Raw genomic sequence first — 17,175 nt, forward strand, 5'->3', positions numbered from 1 at the left:
GGGGAGGGGCTCGGATGACCTCTGATGACCCCCTGCCCTCTCTCTCTTCCCCAGGGCCCGGACCCAACCACCCTCGCTGGTTTCTGGAAGCCGAGCAGGGCTTTGAATGTCCATGTGAGAACAAAACAAACCCTTTGCTGTCTCCCTGCAGCCCCCAGTGCTCCCAGCTCGGTCAGGTTCAGTGAGCTGACCACAACCTCGGTGAACGTCTCCTGGGAGGCCCCGCAGTTCCCCAACGGTGTCCTGGAAGGTTACCGGCTGGTGTATGAGCCCTGCACCCCAGTGGACGGTGAGTGGGGCCCTCCTAGCCCGGCTCCCAAGGCCTTTCTCTCGTCGGGGTCACTGCACAGAGTCAGATACGGTGAGCGTCTCCCTGGCTCGTAAAGGGAGACACCGGGGCCAGACGAGAAAGGAGCATTTCCCCACCAGCAAGCGGGGGGGCGGGGGCAAACCTGAGCAGCACCCTAGGTCTCCTGAATCCCGCCGAAGTGAGGAGAGGAAGGGAGCCTGCAGGAGTTATGGCGCCGCCTGGTGGCCAGGAAGATGGGGGCGCCCCGATGGCCCCTCCCGTGCCTGCCCCCCCAAATTTAGGGTGTCAGCCTTATTTCGGATAGGTCTTTGCCTCTCGCGGGTCAGGAACTCGTTTGAGCCTCTCCCCAGAAAGCAGAAGCTTGGGGGAGTCACTGCACCCCTGTTCCCTCGTGAACCTCCGGTCAAGAACCCCGATGTGCAAGTCGTCTTCCTCCCGGCGTGAGCCGCATTCGTATAGCTGTCCTTAGAGCCCCCGGTGGCCCCTGCCCCACCCCTTCCTCCAGGCCCCCGGGGGGACCCTTCCCCACTCCCAGGCTCCCAGGCCAGGCCATGCTAACCCTGACCGTGGATGTCGGATGCTTGCCAGTGCTCCAGACCCTCGCTGATGTGAGTGAGCCCAGGGCGAGCCCAGAAAGCACGGCCATCAACTTAGAGGGACTTCTGGCTGCCTGGGTCCAGTTTCAGAGCCCAGCGAGGACTCGGGGGTTGTGGCTGGCTCACAGGTGGTGGCCTGATGGCCTGAGGTCACCTCCTCACTCTCACCTTTCCCTGAATACAGAGCCTGGCCAGAACGAGGGGCGGAGCCCTGGGAGAGCTGCAGGGACCAGCAGTCCCAGGCCAGCCAAGGGAACAATGGCCCTCAGTTTTCCCACTGTCACCTGCCTGCCAGCAGCTAGTTCGTTCTGCAAAGCGGCACTGTGTTCTGGGCCACTGGCGGGGGCGGGGGTGGGGCCAGGAGATGTGGTCAGGTGCAGGCCCCGGGAAAGGGGCCGTCTCTCCCTTGGACGGGAAGGAAAGGGCAGAGGTCACGGGGACAAGATGCAGGCAGACAGGACAGGCTCTCCTCACAGTGGCTTCTGCCTGACCTACCCAGGGGGCTCCCAGCCCTTGAGAGGTGTGAGCACCTGGCCTTCCCGTTCCTCGGTCCGGCGCAGTCGGGCTGCCTCGCTAACTCCATGCACTTGCCTATCCCTATCCACACTGCAATGGCCCACTGATGGCCCCGTCAGGCCCTGAGTGTCACTGAGCCAGGCCAGCACTGCGTCACGCTTCAGCCCTGGGTTCAGGTCAGCAGCAAACAGGCCTCACAAGAACCCAGCGATGACCCCTTCCCCTTTCCTGTTGGCAAAACCACTGCCCAGACCGATGAGGGATTTGCTCAGAAATGTCAAGGAACGGGTACCCAGCGCCGCTGTTCTGGGTCCCCCGCCGTGACTTCCTTCCTTCAGAAGGGCCCCTCGAGCAGCCATCATTCTGTCGTTGGGTACTTATTTAGTCATAAGATAGTCTGGGCATGTGCCAGGTGCCAGGTGCTCTTTTATTTGGCCTCATAACATCCTGTCCGTGATGCTATCAATACCCTCATTCAGTAGAACAACAAACCAAAGCTAGGGCAGGCGAGGGCCCGCACTGGGCTGTGACCTGCAAAGCCCATCTCCCAGGGGCCACCACCGTGCTCAGAGGACACAGGAGATCACCCCCAGTCCCAACCCCTGGGGAGGCCGGTGGTCGGGAGGATTTGAGCCCATGAAGCATGGAGCACAAACCTCGACCTCCTGAAAACCGTCCCAGCCTCCCCTCTAGTTGCTGTGATGTGGGGTGCAGTTGATGGAGGGCCTGCTGTGAGCCCCCAGCCCTTACTGGCGGACCCGAGGCTGTCCTCAGCTCTAGGGACTGGCCGCAGGTGTCTCCCCTCCAACTCCGGACTCAGCGCTTCTTCTACAGAAGCCCCTTCCCAAAAGGTGATCCTTGGGGTTCCAGTTCTGTGGAATTCGGGGAGGAAAATACATTCGGGGTACCATGGTTCGGTGAAACAGGTGGGGGGAGTCATTTCCCACCAGACACTGGAGGACCCTGTGCGTCCTCCGCGGACGGATGGTCTCCAGCTCTTCTCAAACTTCTCCTGCCGAGGAGCCCTTTCTCCCGAGAACAGCCCGCAGGACTGCGTGTTTGGGAAACATGGCTGCGTGGCCTGACTTGAAGGCCCCCCACAGCCACCACCTGCGCCCGCGGTCCCCCACATGCTGTGCTTCCTTCCCAGGCGTCAGTAAGATCGTGACAGTGGATGTGAAGGGGAGCAGCCCTCTGTGGTTGAAGGTGAAGGACCTGGCCGAGGGGATGACCTACAGGTTCCGCATCAGAGCCAAGACCTTCACCTACGGGCCAGAGATCGAGGCCAACGTCACCACCGGCCCAGGAGAAGGTAGGGGAGCGCGGGACGGACAAGACGGCTGCAGCCATCCACACACCGCGTTCAGCCCCCGAGGCAGAAGGGGGTGTCCAGAGCTGTGCTAGATCCTGGAGGTGCAGAGATGAGGGAGACGGGGTCTGGGGGGTACGGAGCCACAGCCCGAGAGAGTACAGGGGTGGGGCCTGGTGGGGGGAGTTGGGGGACGAGGGAGGCATTTAAAGGAGGTGATTAAGGAGGACTTCATCGGGGGGGGGGGGTGGCGTCCAGACAGACACACCGAAACACAGGCCAGTGTTGGGAGTATCCAAAGGCAGCTCTGGCAGAGGAGAAGGGGGAGGGCTGGGTAGCCAGGTGCGAGGGAAGGCGGGCCTGGGCCGTGGAGGATCACCTGTACCATCAGAGGGTTTCTTGAGGTGCCACATATGTCAGAGCCCCCCAGGGTTCTGGGCCCTGGGCCCCAGGAAATCGGAATCTTCGACCATTCACCCTGGGAACGTGCATTTGAGCAGCGCACTGGGCCCGAGGGGGGATGGGGAGGGGCACGCTGGGGACCAGGACCGCAGAGGGTTCTGTCTGAGCTTGTGACACTTCTTGAGGTCAGCCTGGAGCTGGGGGACTTGTTCAGCTGCCTGCTGTGGTTGAGGTTTGTTCTCCAAAGTCCTTGTCACCCAGGCAGGATGTCCTCTCCTGAACACAACCAACCTCTGCTCCCTCCTTCCCTGAGAAAGGACACAGCCCATCTCAGACTTTCCCTGAAATCCCTCCTCCTTCCCCTTCTGCTCCTACTCCCTGCCCCGTGGGCCGAAGCGCGGCTTAGCTAGGCCTGTGGGAGGTGACTGGGGGCCTGTCCTTGCCTCTCACCTGTGGGGCAGGTGTGTTCTCCCCTGCTGGGCTGGGCTGGCCACCCTGCACTTCCTCTTTGTGGGCACTTTCTGTTCTCTGCCCCGGGTTCTGCAGAGAAGCCGGCTGGTTTCTAGGTTCCTGCGGAACGAAGCCTGCGGGGCCGCCGGAGGAAGCCGTCCCCCGCCCCCCCCCCGCCCTGCCCTGCACCTGCCCCCAACCCCTCCTGTGCTGCCTCTTCACCTGAGCCAACTTCCCTGGGAAACAAAAGCAGGAAGCGAGGGGGCAGGGACCAAGGGAGGCAGAGCAGTGGGGACAGGAGAAGGCTGGAGGACAGGCTGTTCCAACCTGAGGCTTCAAGCGTCCCAGGCCGGGCGTGGGAAGGGGGCAGGCAGGAAGTTCGGAGGAGGCGGTGGGGGTCCCTCTGAAACAGAGCTGAGCTGTGCCCGGTGAGTGTGGGCGAGGAAAGGACGTGCCGTCACGCATCCATTTCCATCCAGACCAGGCAGTCGCTAGAAGTGCTGGAAGCTTCTAGTCCAGGAGTTGATGACAGCCCTCAGCCTTGAGTTCTGTCCCCGTGCAGAATGAGAACTCGGGGTCCTGAGAGCACCCCCCCCACCCTTCACACCCCGCTTGGGCTCTGTCCCACACCCCCTGATCCCTCAGCCTCCTTTGCCCTGAGCTGTAGGCAGGATACACTTTGGGGAAGGAAGGAAGGAAGGAAGGAAGATGAGGCTCTCTGAGGTCACGGGGGGTCGGCACTGGACACGGGCCGGGCTGTGGGCAGCCAAGCTCTGGTCGTGAGTCCCTGGCCTGCTGTCCAGCCTGCCAGCTGCCCTGCGCCTGGAGGATCTGCTGTCCGGAGCTGGATTCCAGGCCCCTTGCCGTAGGCATCCGTAGCCAACCCTCGGCACTCACTTGGCCCAGCGGTCACCCGCCCCCCCGCCGCCCCGCACTCACCAACTTGTTCCCCTCGTCCCACAAGTGCCCAGCTCTGCAGGTGCAAAGCTCCAGGTCTAGTGATGAGCAGGCATGTAGGAGACAGACCACAGGGTCAGGGCTCTGGGGACGGTCAGAGCCCAGGGGACGGGCACCCCCAGAGAGGAGGGGCTGAGGACCCTCCAGAGCTAGAACTGGCTCACTCCTCAGACTACACAAGTGAGCTCTCCCCTGCTTCGGCTCCTGGGGCTGGTGTCCAGGTGGCTGACGTGACAGGCGGCCACCCTGATGGACCCGCCAGGACAGCCAGTGGCAGAGCCCACTCCCCCCTCCTCCCGTGCTCCCAGCCTCCTCCCTGGCCCAGTGAGGGTGGGCGTATTTCAGGCAGCAAGTAGGGAGGGCATTGCCATCCTAGGCCAGGAGACAAAATGTCAGGAAGCCCTGCAGCCCCCCAAAAACCAACCCCCCACTTATCCTAGGCCCACTCCACCATCATCACACCCACCTCTACCGTCCCCCCAGGACACATCCCTTCAAGCCTTACATTCCAAAAGGGCCTCACAGTTGGGGAAGCTGAGGCATTGGCGGGCTATGTGACTTGATCAAATTCACCCATCTAGTGAGTTCGGGTCTCCTGACTGCTCCAGGGATCTTCCTGGCATTACCCTATATACCTCTCCTGGCCTTGAATTTGGAACAAGGGGTTGTAAGTGACCCAGAGAACACAGTTGCATCAGCAGGCCCGGCCTAAAACCCACTCCTCAGGCCTCAGCGCTCGCAGGGTTTCTGGAGACTCTGGCCGGGCTCGGGCGGTGGGGGGAGGCGGGCGGGGGGGTTGTTGTTTGGATGCCCAGCCCACCCTGCTAGAGCACAGGGAGCTGGCCTGGAGGCCCGTACCTCCTCTTGCCCACCGTGTGCCTTTGCAGGTGCCCCCGGGCCGCCTGGAGTGCCCATCATCGTGCGCTACAGCTCTGCCATCGCCATCCACTGGTCCAGTGGAGACCCCGGCAAAGGGCCCGTCACCCGCTACGTAATAGAGGCCAGGCCATCAGGTACGCACTGCCCCAGGCCGAGCGCCTCCCTCTGGAGCGGGTTCCGGTTCTCGCGTTCTCCTCCTGCTGGAGTCCCTCCACCTGACGGCCTTGTGTCCTCCTGAGAAGGCGCCTGTGCCACTCCAGGTGAAGCTCAGGGGGCCCTGGGGCGAGTGGGAAATGGAGAGTCACCCCCTCAGGTGGGGGACCCTGGCACTTAGCACCAGGTGAGGACCAACTTGGATGGAAGATCATTCCAGAAACCAGAGGAGCAAAGAGCCCCCCCCCACAATTAAATGCCAAGTCTTTCATGAGACGCCCCTGACCAGTGTCCTGTCGGGAGGCCGGCTGTCCCCCGGGAACGCTGGCCGCCTCCTTGAGGTCCGCCTCTGCCATCCTGATGATCTCGGCAGTTCCAGTAACTGTACCAGGGGTGGTCAAGCCTGAAATCGAATCACAAGAGCTTCCAGAGCCATCAGGAGACCAGCGACTGAGGAGTCGCTCCAGGGGGCTGCTCTCCGCGCTCCCCCCGTTTCATCCTCGTCGGTCGCCGTGACACCCGCTTCTCCCGGCCAGCTAGGTTTCCCAGTTCATCGGAGGTGCCAGAGCCGCTGGAGAGCTGGAGGCTTGTTCTTGATCTCCCACGGTCCTGTGATTAGCCGGCTGAAGTGGAGAGAGGCAAACAGCACGAATAGCAAGTAATAATCAGAGTGGGAGGTAGTCAGGCGTATCGGTAGCTAATACTTCTAACGAGAGCATCGAAGCATCCCGAAGGCAAGCTTAGTACCTCAGGTATGCGTGCTAATATCTCAATAGCAAAGAGTTAATGCCGGCCGTTCCAGGAAGCAGCCACCACCACCACCCCTCATTGCCCTCATCTTACGCTAATAATTGCAGCAGCAAACAGTTACTTCATTTAGCAATTCCGATTCAGTGTGTAGCTGGAAGGTGTGTGCGGGGTTGGCTCCCCCCGCCCACCCCGGATGGTCCCTCTCCGGCCCTCCCGTGCGGGCTGCTGAGTTGGCCAGGAGAGCGCCCCGTGCTTCTTCCCACCAGGGCCCGTGCCTCTGCTCTCCATCCATGTCGGCAGGCCGGGATGCCAGGCTGTGGAATGTTGGCTCCAGACTCCGGGCCTGCTGATTTTCCAGCGTTCCCTGGGAGGCCCAGCATGGGACCTGGGGCTGTGCCTTGGTGCACACAGATGGATTCAAGGCAGGACCCCCTAAAGGGTCGGGATGGGGAGCAGTGCCCGAGAGCTGTGACAGAGATCGAAGCCTGTGAGGATGGAGTGAGCGGAGGGCAAGGGGAAAGCCGGGCCTCTCCCTGGGGCTGCTGGAGACATCTCCCCTCCTCCGCGCCCCGGGGCTGTACATCCTCCTCCTCTCCGGGAACTCTTGTCGCATGCTCCGCCCACCCTCCCCCCTCCCCCCTCCCCCCCCCCCCCCGGATTGCCGGATAGCATCGCCAAACCTGCACTTTCTACACACCGGGAACTGCCGGGCCCCACAGAGCAAGGAGGGGGAGGGGCTCACTCTAGGTTTCCGGCCCCGTGGAACCCACCGTGCACATCAGCCCACTCCTGGGGCTGGAGGCCAGAGCCCCAGCATGACATTCCAGCAGCTTCGGGCCTGGCCCCGTTGCTGGGGCCCCACCCTTTGTTTCTGCGCAGGGCAGAGCAAGGTGGGTCACACAGCAGGTCAGAGGCCCCAGCTTCTGCCAGGCAGCAGGGTCCTGGACGAGCCCACCCAGCCAACACTGAATCTGCTGCGGATCTCAAAGGGCACCATCCTGGACACCCAGCTGGTGTTCGGTGCTGGGGGCAGCCCGACAGCTCTAGGCTGAAGCACCACCTCTGCCACTTAGGGCTGCCCGAGCCTGGGAGGACAGGTTTTCTCTCTCTCTCTCTCTCTCTGATCTGTAACATGGGCACAATGGTTCTTCCTTCTCCCTGGCACTGCCATGGGTATGGAAAGTAAAGCCCTTAGAACCACAGTGCTTGACGAGGGAGTGCCGTCACCATGATTGTTGTTGTCACTGTGACTGTCATTGAAAGGGAATGAGAGCTTGCAGGGGCACGGGAGGAGAATGGATTTGCACCCCAAAACTCAGATCTCGGGGCATGCAGCACTGAAATGGGAGCACATGATGTTTGGAGAAGGTCGGGGAAGAAGGTTTGCATTCAGCCATCCCGCCAGCACTTAGAGGACACCCGTGCTGGGCGCTGGGCTACACAGCTGAACCGGGCACGGTCCTCACCCTGGAGAGAAAGCACAGCCTAGCAGGGGAGAGCCACAGGGTGCGTGAGGCAGACGCCCAAAACAAAGACATGAGATGGAAGCTGAGGCCAAGCTCAGGACCCCAAGCCTTTGTGAGGACAGCAGGACGTAGTCGGGGCCCCGCGGCTGCCTTCCAGTTGGAGGGATCTGGACGGGTAGGACAACGTTCAGAAGGTGCCGGCACACTCTTGGTCCACAGTTCAGAGGTGACGAGGCGGGTGATGGTGCCTCTGCTAGAGTTCCTGACATGAGTGGGCCGGTAACAAGCGTGGTGACGGAAACCGAATCTGTCAGCCCCTGGAAGAGGCTGGAAGGGCCAAGTTGGAGCTAGGGGGTAGCCCATGGACCCACAGGCGGCTCTTCCCAGAAGGAGCTCAGGAACGGACGAGGAGGAATAGTGCCTTGCTGAGGCTGAGGCAGGAGCTCGTCTGGAGCCCCAAGGTGACCTTCCTAGATCCGCAGGATGGAGGACCTAGGACCCCAGCCCACCGAGGTCCTTCTAAGATCTCTGGTCCCCTGGGCCACGTGAAAAGGGTGGCCTGACACTTTAGTTGCCAAATCAGCCCTTCCCCAGCACAGGCAGGGGGACTCACCGTCTTTCTAAGGGCCACGCCAGCCCCACTGACCCCGCATGGAGCCTCTGGCCGGGCCCCCCCGCCCAGCCACCCCATCACAGGGCCCTGCAGGTGCTTGCACTTTTGTGCGGGGCAGCATGCTCGCCGCTCCTTCTGAATGAGGTGGAAGTGAATTAGGTCCCAAGGAGGCAAGACTCAGAGAGCCAGAGAGCCGCGGACAAAGGGGTAGGCCTGCAAGGAAAGTCAGGAGCTCAAAGGGTGGGGGTGGTTGGGGACAACGTGGGTGGAGAACAGGTGGGGGAGCCGTCTAGGCTTGTCTGGGCTCTTTCGCCTCAGATCTCTGCTGCTCAACAAGGAGACCACTGAGGATGGGCCCTGTGGGTCCACGCACTCACAGGCGAGCCCAGCCCCTCCTGCGGCTATTTAAAAAAAGGATCTTCTTTTTATCTGATGCTGCTACCGTGTGTATTTTGAATAGGAAGGGGGATGAGAAAAAGAGGGGCCCAGTTAAGGAAAGGAGGGTATACCCGTGTGCTACAATCATAGGCAGCCTGGGGAAGTCACGTTGACCAGCACTTTTTTAAGGATGCGAAAACAGGTGACTTGCCTACTTCTGCACAGCTGCCAAAATGCTGAGTCTCCCCCTGTGGGTGGTGGCACAGGGTTGGTTGGTACTGTACTTTCTACAAACTACAGAGTTTTTAAATATTTTACAGGCATTTTAATAAAGGGAACAAAAGGTCAGAGACTCCAAAAGGGGATCTTTTGACAACTCGCTGCTGAGATTCAGTGTTGACAGGGCAGACCAGACAGGCTCTGCTCTCAGGGGGCAACGGGTGGGATGGGCAGGGGCTCCCCCTCACAGGGCGTCTCCCTCTCGACACTCTTGCAGACGAGGGGCTATGGGACATCCTCATCAAAGACATCCCCAAGGAGGTGACGTCCTACACGTTCAGCATGGACATCCTGAAGCCAGGCGTGAGCTATGACTTCCGGGTCATCGCCGTCAATGACTATGGCTTTGGTACCCCCAGCAGCCCCTCCCAGTCTGTGCCAGGTACCGGCTGTGGGAGGGGAGGGCACCCCATGGAAGAGCCTTGTGGCAGAGGCTGGTGGTGGGCAAGGAAGACCGAGGCAGACAGCAGGGCAGCAGGTGCATTGGGGTGGGGACCAAAATGTACTGTCCTCTCAGCTCTCCAGGCAGTGAACTCGGGGCCAGGGCCCGGGTCAGCTTTGAGATCCAGAAGAAGCTGGGGGCGGTCCATCTCTGGGGTTCCTTTGCAAGGGTTCCAGAAGCCCTGGACGGGGGGCTTAGTGGGGCTTGCTTGTGGGCGAATCAGTGGGCCCAAGATGAGTGCTTCTGTGAGCTCATCACCCAAGAGACTCACCCAGGCCATAAACTACATGTTTCTATGGAAACCGCCCCCAAAAAAACAGAGTCAGCGGCCTATGCAGCAGTGTCCGGGGCTGGAGGGGGTAGGACTGCCGTCCCTCTCCTTTCTCCTTTACATCCTTCCCATCCAGCACGTCTTGGAGGACTCACAGAGGACTCTAATGCCAAAACCCATGACCCCAAATCCAATCACTAACCAACTTTTAATACCAACGCCCCTTCCCTCAAGACAGAAACATAGCTCAGAATTGTAACCCACTGGGTGAGTCTTGGGAACCTGGCTGCCTCCCTCCTCCCACACACATTCTCCCTTGTCCCAGTTGATAGAACCAGATCATGAGAGAGAGAAGAGCCAGCCCCTCCTCAGGTAGCCCCCTGGATTAGTAGTGGTTATGTGCAAAAAGCATGGTACTGGGGGCTCTGAAGGAAGGAGAGGCCTGGCTGGAGAGAGCATTCTAAAGAACCACTCACGTCCACCCTCCTGGTTCCCCTCGCTCTCAACTCCTGGAGAAAGATCAAATCCTGTCCCTGGGGAGAAACTCTCCCAGACCTACCATGGGCCCGATGGGTACTTTTCCAATACAAATCTGGGTCCTGCCTGTCAAGGTAGCCCCACGGCCACGGGTGGCAAGAAGGGGGAAAAAAAAAAAGGAAAAAATAGCACGCACACTGCAGCTTCTCAGTCCTGTGTCCTTGGCAGACATCACTAATCAATCCCCGCACTCTTTCCTGGTGAGTCCAGAAGCAACCTCAGAACTCCAAGCAGCCCTCCAGGCATCCCTTTACCGAGGGATGAGAGCCGGCACTTGAGATTAAACTATCCCTGCCAGCCTTGTCTTAGGCTCTACCTTGTTGAGACGGCACAGACCTTGCCTGGGGTCTGTGGTAGGGTCCCAGCTAGAGCGGGAGGTGTGGAGGCAGGAGGTGGCTGAGCACCCTGGACCTGACACCCCCACTCATGTTCCAGCCCAGAAAGCCAACCCTTTCTACGAGGAGTGGTGGTTCTTGGTGGTCATTGCCCTTGTCGGCCTCATCTTCATTCTCCTTCTGGTCTTTGTGCTCATCATCCGAGGCCAGAGCAAGAAGTATGCCAAGAAGACAGACTCTGGTGAGCTGGCCCTGAGCCCTACCGGCTAGACGGGTCTGCCTCCCTTTCGGCAAGGTGGGGGTCGGGGGTTCTCTCTCTCTCCTAGGAAGACACCTGCTCTGCTAGGCGGGGCAGCCCGGGGTCCCTGCATAGAACCTCCATCTTCTGTTTGGTCTCAACCTGTAAGAGGAGAAAGAGAGAGTGGCCCAGCCAGGTGGGGGAGGGGAGGCCAGAGGTCTAAAGGGATGGCATGAGTGACTGGATCCTGTCTCCACGTCCCCCACCCCCCGCCCCAACCCAGGGAACAGTGCTAAGTCTGGTGCCCTTGGCCATGGGGAGATGATGAGCTTGGATGAAAGCAGTTTCCCTGCTCTGGAACTCAACAACCGGAGGCTCTCTGTCAAGAATTCCTTCTGCCGGAAGAACGGCCTGTATACCAGGTAGAGGGCTCTCTGCACGGGCGGGGGGCAGAGGATGGAGGCTTGGGGGCCAGCAGTGCCCGGGGTGTGGAGGACTCCTGGCAAAGCCACAGAACCAGTGCCCACTTGGTCTCCTTGTCCCAGCGATGGCATTCGGGCTCAGGGGCTGGGGACGGTCAGCAGGGCCCAAGAAGCACAACCAGGCTGGAAAGTCACAAGGAGGTGGGGACACAGGGCTTCTGCCAATGGCAGCCAAATGCAAAGACATTGTACAATTTGGCGACCCAGCCTGCTGTTGTTGGGAGCTAGCGGCTTAGAGGGGCAGGCCTGAAGCACGGAGCACTGCCCGCCCCAATAGTGGGGGGCCCGGCCAGGGTAGGCGAGGCCGACACACTTGAGTGACAGGCACCAGGATCCCCCCCATCATGGCTTATGCCTTAACCTGTCTCCTCCACATTCTGGAAAGAAAGGGCACTCAAGAGTGTGGACACCCTCTCCCCTGGGTCCTTAAGCACACCTCTTACAGAGCAATTTTCTCCTACTCACCCCACAAGTCTGTGCTCCCAGCGTTGTCCTCAAAGGGCAGCGTCTGAGAACAGCCAACCAGGAAAGGTCCTGGCTGGTGGTGCCCGCAACTCCTATTTCTTCCTGACTTCTCTCCAACCCTAGGTCCCCCCCCCCCCCCCCCGGCCCAAACACACACACACCCTGCCCCACTCCCTGGGGCGGGCTGGGCTGCCCGTTTCCAAGGGCAAGGGCAGCTGCAGGCGCCCACCTGACCCTCCCCTGATGTGACCTGGCAGTTTTATGCTCTGGGGAGCTCAGAGGAGCTCAGGAGAGCTCGGGAGGGGTTGCAGCCCGGGAGCGCCTGTCTGTTTGGCCTCGGCCCTATTAACATTCCCGGTTCATCAGAGGGGCACGCCGCCCCGGCCAGGCACAGCTCACAAAGCTTCTCTCTGTCTCATCCCGGAGGGAAGAGGCGATGTGTGTGTTCGTCAGGAGGACAGAGGGAGGGGCGCGCAGGCCGGCAGGCCCCCCTCTCATCCCCCGCCAAAGCTAGCTTTCCAAAGAAAGAGCCATTTGAGGCCGAGGTGGTGGGTCCAGCAGGTCCGCCGCAGCCCCGCCGGGCTGGCTCCGGGGCCCTGCCACATGGAACAAGGGGGCGTTTCACGATGGCCCGGCCTCGCCTGCCTCTCACGCCCCCAGAGTACACACACGGGGGCCCCCCGCGTGTCCCCCACCCTGCTGTGTATACACAGAAATCCTGTTTGCGACAAACCAGCCCTAGGCTCTGGGAGTCTGACCCAGCCCTGGTGACACTGTCAGCCCCCCACTCACCCTGCTTGTGGCCAAGGCGGCCTGAGCCTGACACCCCGTTTCCTCCCTCTCCCGGCGTCACGTTTTTGCTCATCTTGTGTGCACGAGGCTACTGCCACTATTGTTACGGTTTTATTTTTAAGTAGTTAAGGATGCAGCTTTGTTATTTGGAATCAAATCAGTGCAGAATATAGTCCAAGAGGTTGGAGGTGGCGGGGAGGTTGCTGGTGACATACTCCCAGGCCGTGGGATTGTTCCCAGAACAGCATTTCTGTAGCAAAGCACTGCTGGCCCCGAGTGGGGCCAGCTGGCATTTAGAGCCACGGTCCCAGAGCCCCTTCCTAGAGCGGGCTGGGCAGACCTCAGGGCGCCAGGCCCTCGGCAGTGCTCCCCTTGAGCCCGGTCCCGAGGAAGTGGGAACCAGGCAGGGTCATGAAAGACCCCAGCCACCTGCTCGGTGCCCCCTGGAGCCTGCCCAGCCCGCTCTCCTCACCCTCAGCTCAGGTGGTTCCAGAATGCACAGGCCTTGCCTCCAGCCTCCGGGCACCCATGGCAGGTGGAGTGCTGAGGTGCCCTGTCCTGCGTGTTTGTGCAGGTGACACAGAGCCAGGTCTCTAACTCAGTGGGAAATGCGCTTTCTCCAAGGCTAATTTTCAAAGGTAGGGCCAGGGCTCCACGCCCGGGATTCATTTCTGGTCTCTGAGCAGACCTGGAGGGAGGAGGCAGTGGTTTGCCTTTTTCACTTAACCCTTTGCATTAACCTCTAAAGCTCCCTTGGTGAGTTCAAGAATGACATGGGGGTTTTGTCAAGAATGACAGCGCAGGTATGCAGGCGTCGCCTGTGATTCTGACTCAGGAGGTCTCGGGGGGGCTCAGAGAGGCTTTGTAACATTCCCTGCCAAGGGATCCCGGTCCCTGAGGCCTTGAAACCACGAGTGGAGAATCCAGTGGGAAGTGGGGTGCTGACCCCCATTTCCCTGAAGCTGATTCGGGAGGTTGGTCCAGCTGAGCCTCTCCCACCCCTGAGGGGCCCCCAGCCCAAGGCTCTGCTGCTCAAGGCCCAGGCCCGTGGGGAGCAGACAGAGAGGAGGGCCCTAGGACGGAGGCACCGAGGGTCGGTGCCCTTCCAGGCCCCGCTGTGGCCTCCCCAGCCAGGCCGGCCGCTGTGGGGGAGGCCGCCTCTCAGCCTCACCCCCACTCCCTCTAGGTCGCCTCCCCGGCCCAGCCCAGGCAGCCTCCACTACTCCGACGAGGACGTCACCAAGTATAACGACCTCATCCCGGCAGAGAGCGGCAGCCTGACCGAGAAGCCCTCAGAAATCTCCGACTCTCAGGTGAGGGGCAGGAGGGCCAGGCATCCTGGAGTGGGGACCGGAGCAGCCCCTTCCCAGAGTGCAGGCCTGTGCAGTGGCCCATCACCTGGGCTTCCTTGCCTCCTGGCCTTTATCAGGCCCAGGAAACTAGCTGGGAGTCGTATGTGGACCCGCCGTGCCCTCCTAAGCTCTGCTCAGAGTTTGCTTCAGGGCTAATGGGGGCCCTGTAACCTTGACCAGAGAAGAGCCCCCAACAGCTCAGTCCTCTAGAGTGTCCGGAGTCTCCCCACATGCCCTGGCCCGCAGAGGAGCTCATGAAGGTGAGGAGAAGGAGGCCTGCATTGCCACGGCTGAGCTTAGCTAGTTCGGGTCAGAGTGAGCTCCAGAAATTGGGAGCTGTGAGTCCTGGAGCCCCAAGGATGGGGGGAAGCAGTACAGAAGTGAGGCCTTAAGCTTTGGAGGCTCCAGACTGAGTTTGAATCCCGGCTCTGCTGCCTGTAGGCCAGGGCATCCTGGATGGGATAGGCAACCTCTTTGAGCCTGTTTGTCCATCTGTAGAACAGGCAGGGACAGTAAGAGGCTCTGTCATGGGGCAGTGAGATTGCTGAGCTGAGGCACAGAGAAGCTTAGCAAAGCACACACGGCAACTGTCCGATAAATGTCAGCCTTTACATGAAGAAGGAGGTGGTGCCTCTGGGAGACACAGAGCTTTAGAGAGGCTGCCATTAGGTGAGCCACACGGGGACACTGTCCCAGAGGATGGGGAGAGGGGGTTGAGCGCATTCCGATGAAGTAACGCCATGGCCTCCCACCCAGCCCTCCTGGCCCTGGCCAAGCCTGGTGGCTGCCCAGGAAGGGGCCTAGAAAGGCCACTGCGTCCCACGCCCTAGACCTTTCTGCCCAATGCCGGGAGAGGACAAGAGCAAAGGGATGCCAGCAGGGAGCGAGGCTGTCGGCTGGGTAGGAGGTGCCAGCATGCCCGCGATCCGGTCGTGGGCCGGGCCCAGCGGACCCCGGGCCTCTGGCTCACTGCTGTTTTGTTCAGCTCCAGGGTTACTGATGGGCTTGGCAGAGCCTGCAAGGCTGGAGCTAGCAACACCCCAGCTCAGACAGACCTGGCAGGGACAGAGACCCCAACTTAGCCTGGCTAACACAGGAACTCACATGACTCAGGTTATGGCTTTTCTTGTTTTCAGTATTTAACTCTTTGCAGCCATATACGTACTGAGACTTCCAAGGCCATGCTTCACTGAAACACGATTCTTCTTTCTTTCTCCCCAAAGAGGGCAATGAGCATTTAGGTTCGAGGAACTCAAGGGAAAATTCAAAGACAGTAAAGGGACTCCCTCTGCTCGTGAGGCTATGACAAGGGGCTCCTTAAGCCACGCTGCCATCTGTGGAGAGCAGGGGCAGTGGCCGGTGGAAGGGACTCCCCGTGTGGCTCTGATCAGCCCCCTTCCACCTTCCACAGAGGGCCTTACTCCTTCCTGCACACTCATCGGCTGGGCGCTGACCTTCCAGGGACGGAGCGCTCTGAGTGCAAGAGATCCTGCCCGGGTGTCCTCAGATGGCCTGTGGCCATCTCCACATAAGTGAGGAGGCACCCTCCTTCAGGACACAGAGCTGGTCCCTGAGGCCAGGCCAGGACCCCCAGCCTCGAGAAAGCACTGAGAGGAGACTGCTCATCCTGAGACCATCCTATTTCAGTCACCACCAAGGCGGGCAGAGCCCCTGGAATCCCCCACTTTGCCCCTAGTGTCTTTTGTCCAAAGTAAGCCCATCCCTTGAATGCCGTTTCCATAGCAATCTGGAACCAGGCACCTACGGGGAACTCATGCTCTGGGGAGGGGAGGCCTCCTGGTTCCAGAAGCCAGTTGTCACAGCAGAACTCCCATGTTCCCTTTCAGGGGGCGCAGGGGAGCCCAGCCCAGGCCTAGAGCTCCACCTGCGGGCTTGGGGATGGTTTGGGGTTTGATTTGGAGCTTGGGTGGGTTTGTTTATTTTAAGCTAAGTTCCATGAAGACAGTCCTGTCTTGTGACAGTCCTGATGTCAGTCACCTCCCCAGCGTCCGTCTTGGCCCGTGGCGCGTGGCATTCTGGATGGTGTCGTTAAAGCACGGAAGGGTTGGTCATGGGAGAAGCTGGTCAGGCTAGTCAAGACCGAGCAGGTTAGCAGGAGAGACAAACAAATGTTCACGGTTGTCAAGCCATTCCTTTTGGACCAAGGTCAGAACACACACTTTCAGAGAGTCGTGGCCCCTCAAAGTGACTCCAATGGCCATGGTCACGCCCTGGGGGCTGCACTCACCACCCCACGTGCCTTACCACTTTATAATCACAGTGACCCTCCGAGCGCCCTTAGTGTCCTCTCTTTTGTACAGATGGGGAACTGAGGCTCAAAGAGCTTACCTGAGTTGGCTCAGGCCCCAGAGCCAAGGAGTGTCGATTCAGACCCTGCCCATGGGCCCTTCTGACCCAGAGCCCAGCTTGGCTCCTTGCCCTCCCCTGTCCCAAAGCCAGTGATGCCACCCTCATGGCAGACCTTTCTGGAAAGGCCTTCAGAACCAGCCAATGAGACACTCTTGAGAACAAGGGACTGTGGGTTTTCTTGGAAAAACAAAAAAGCAAAACTCCAGCTTGTCTTCAAAGGATAAAAGCACACACTCAGAGCAAAGTGCCATAGGCATTAAGATCGTCCCCAAGAAAGGTGCCCTAGGAGCTTTGCCCAGCGGATCACTCAGGTGATCATCCGGCCCCATCAGAGGGTGGCTCTGAGCAGGGAGACACTCATTTGGAAAAGCAGCGGCACGTAGTTGTGGCTGGTGACCCGCGCTGGGCTTGAATCCCGGCCCCTCCCCTCCCTGACTCCGGGATGGGGAGGGGTCCTTCGCAGCCCACCCCCACTCAGCACCGCGGCACCCTGTCCAAGCGGCTGTTCTCGGAGTCCGTGACGGGGGATGGAGTCGGGCCCGTGCAGTGCCAGGCTCGTCACAGGGCCCCGGGACAAGGCAGTCAGCATCGTTTGGGTCTGTTCGCTTTGGAATGGTTCTCGAAAGCCAGGCAATTGGCTTTGGAGCCACTGCAGGTGGTCTAGGACCCAGGAGGCCGTTGCCAGAGCACCGGCATCTTCAGAGGTGCACAGCTCGGGGGTCACTCAACACTCGTTCCTTGAGCGTGGACTCTATAGGGACATAGCGGTGACGGAGTCATGACCCTGCCTCCAAGGAGCTCCTGGCGGGCTGGAGGGGACAGACTTGGAGACA

General features: G+C 60.3%; 1 protein-coding gene across 1 annotated transcript in view; it reads left to right on the top strand.

The window, feature by feature from the left end:
- Nucleotides 1-17,175, top strand: part of SDK2 (sidekick cell adhesion molecule 2) — a 133,413-nt gene that overhangs the window by 109,428 nt on the left and 6,810 nt on the right. Inside the window, exons 38-44 of the mRNA XM_028112733.2 lie at nucleotides 152-289; nucleotides 2,573-2,734; nucleotides 5,428-5,553; nucleotides 9,276-9,440; nucleotides 10,744-10,884; nucleotides 11,165-11,303; nucleotides 13,807-13,933. Of these exons, the coding sequence (XP_027968534.2) occupies nucleotides 152-289; nucleotides 2,573-2,734; nucleotides 5,428-5,553; nucleotides 9,276-9,440; nucleotides 10,744-10,884; nucleotides 11,165-11,303; nucleotides 13,807-13,933 (998 nt within the window). The remainder of the gene's footprint in view (nucleotides 1-151; nucleotides 290-2,572; nucleotides 2,735-5,427; nucleotides 5,554-9,275; nucleotides 9,441-10,743; nucleotides 10,885-11,164; nucleotides 11,304-13,806; nucleotides 13,934-17,175) is intronic.

The sequence above is a fragment of the Eumetopias jubatus genome, unplaced genomic scaffold (genome assembly GCF_037043125.1).
Source record: "Eumetopias jubatus isolate StellerSeaLion01/CBP00866 unplaced genomic scaffold, mEumJub1_p1.0 scaffold_10, whole genome shotgun sequence".
In the NCBI taxonomy this organism is placed as follows: domain Eukaryota; kingdom Metazoa; phylum Chordata; class Mammalia; order Carnivora; family Otariidae; genus Eumetopias; species Eumetopias jubatus.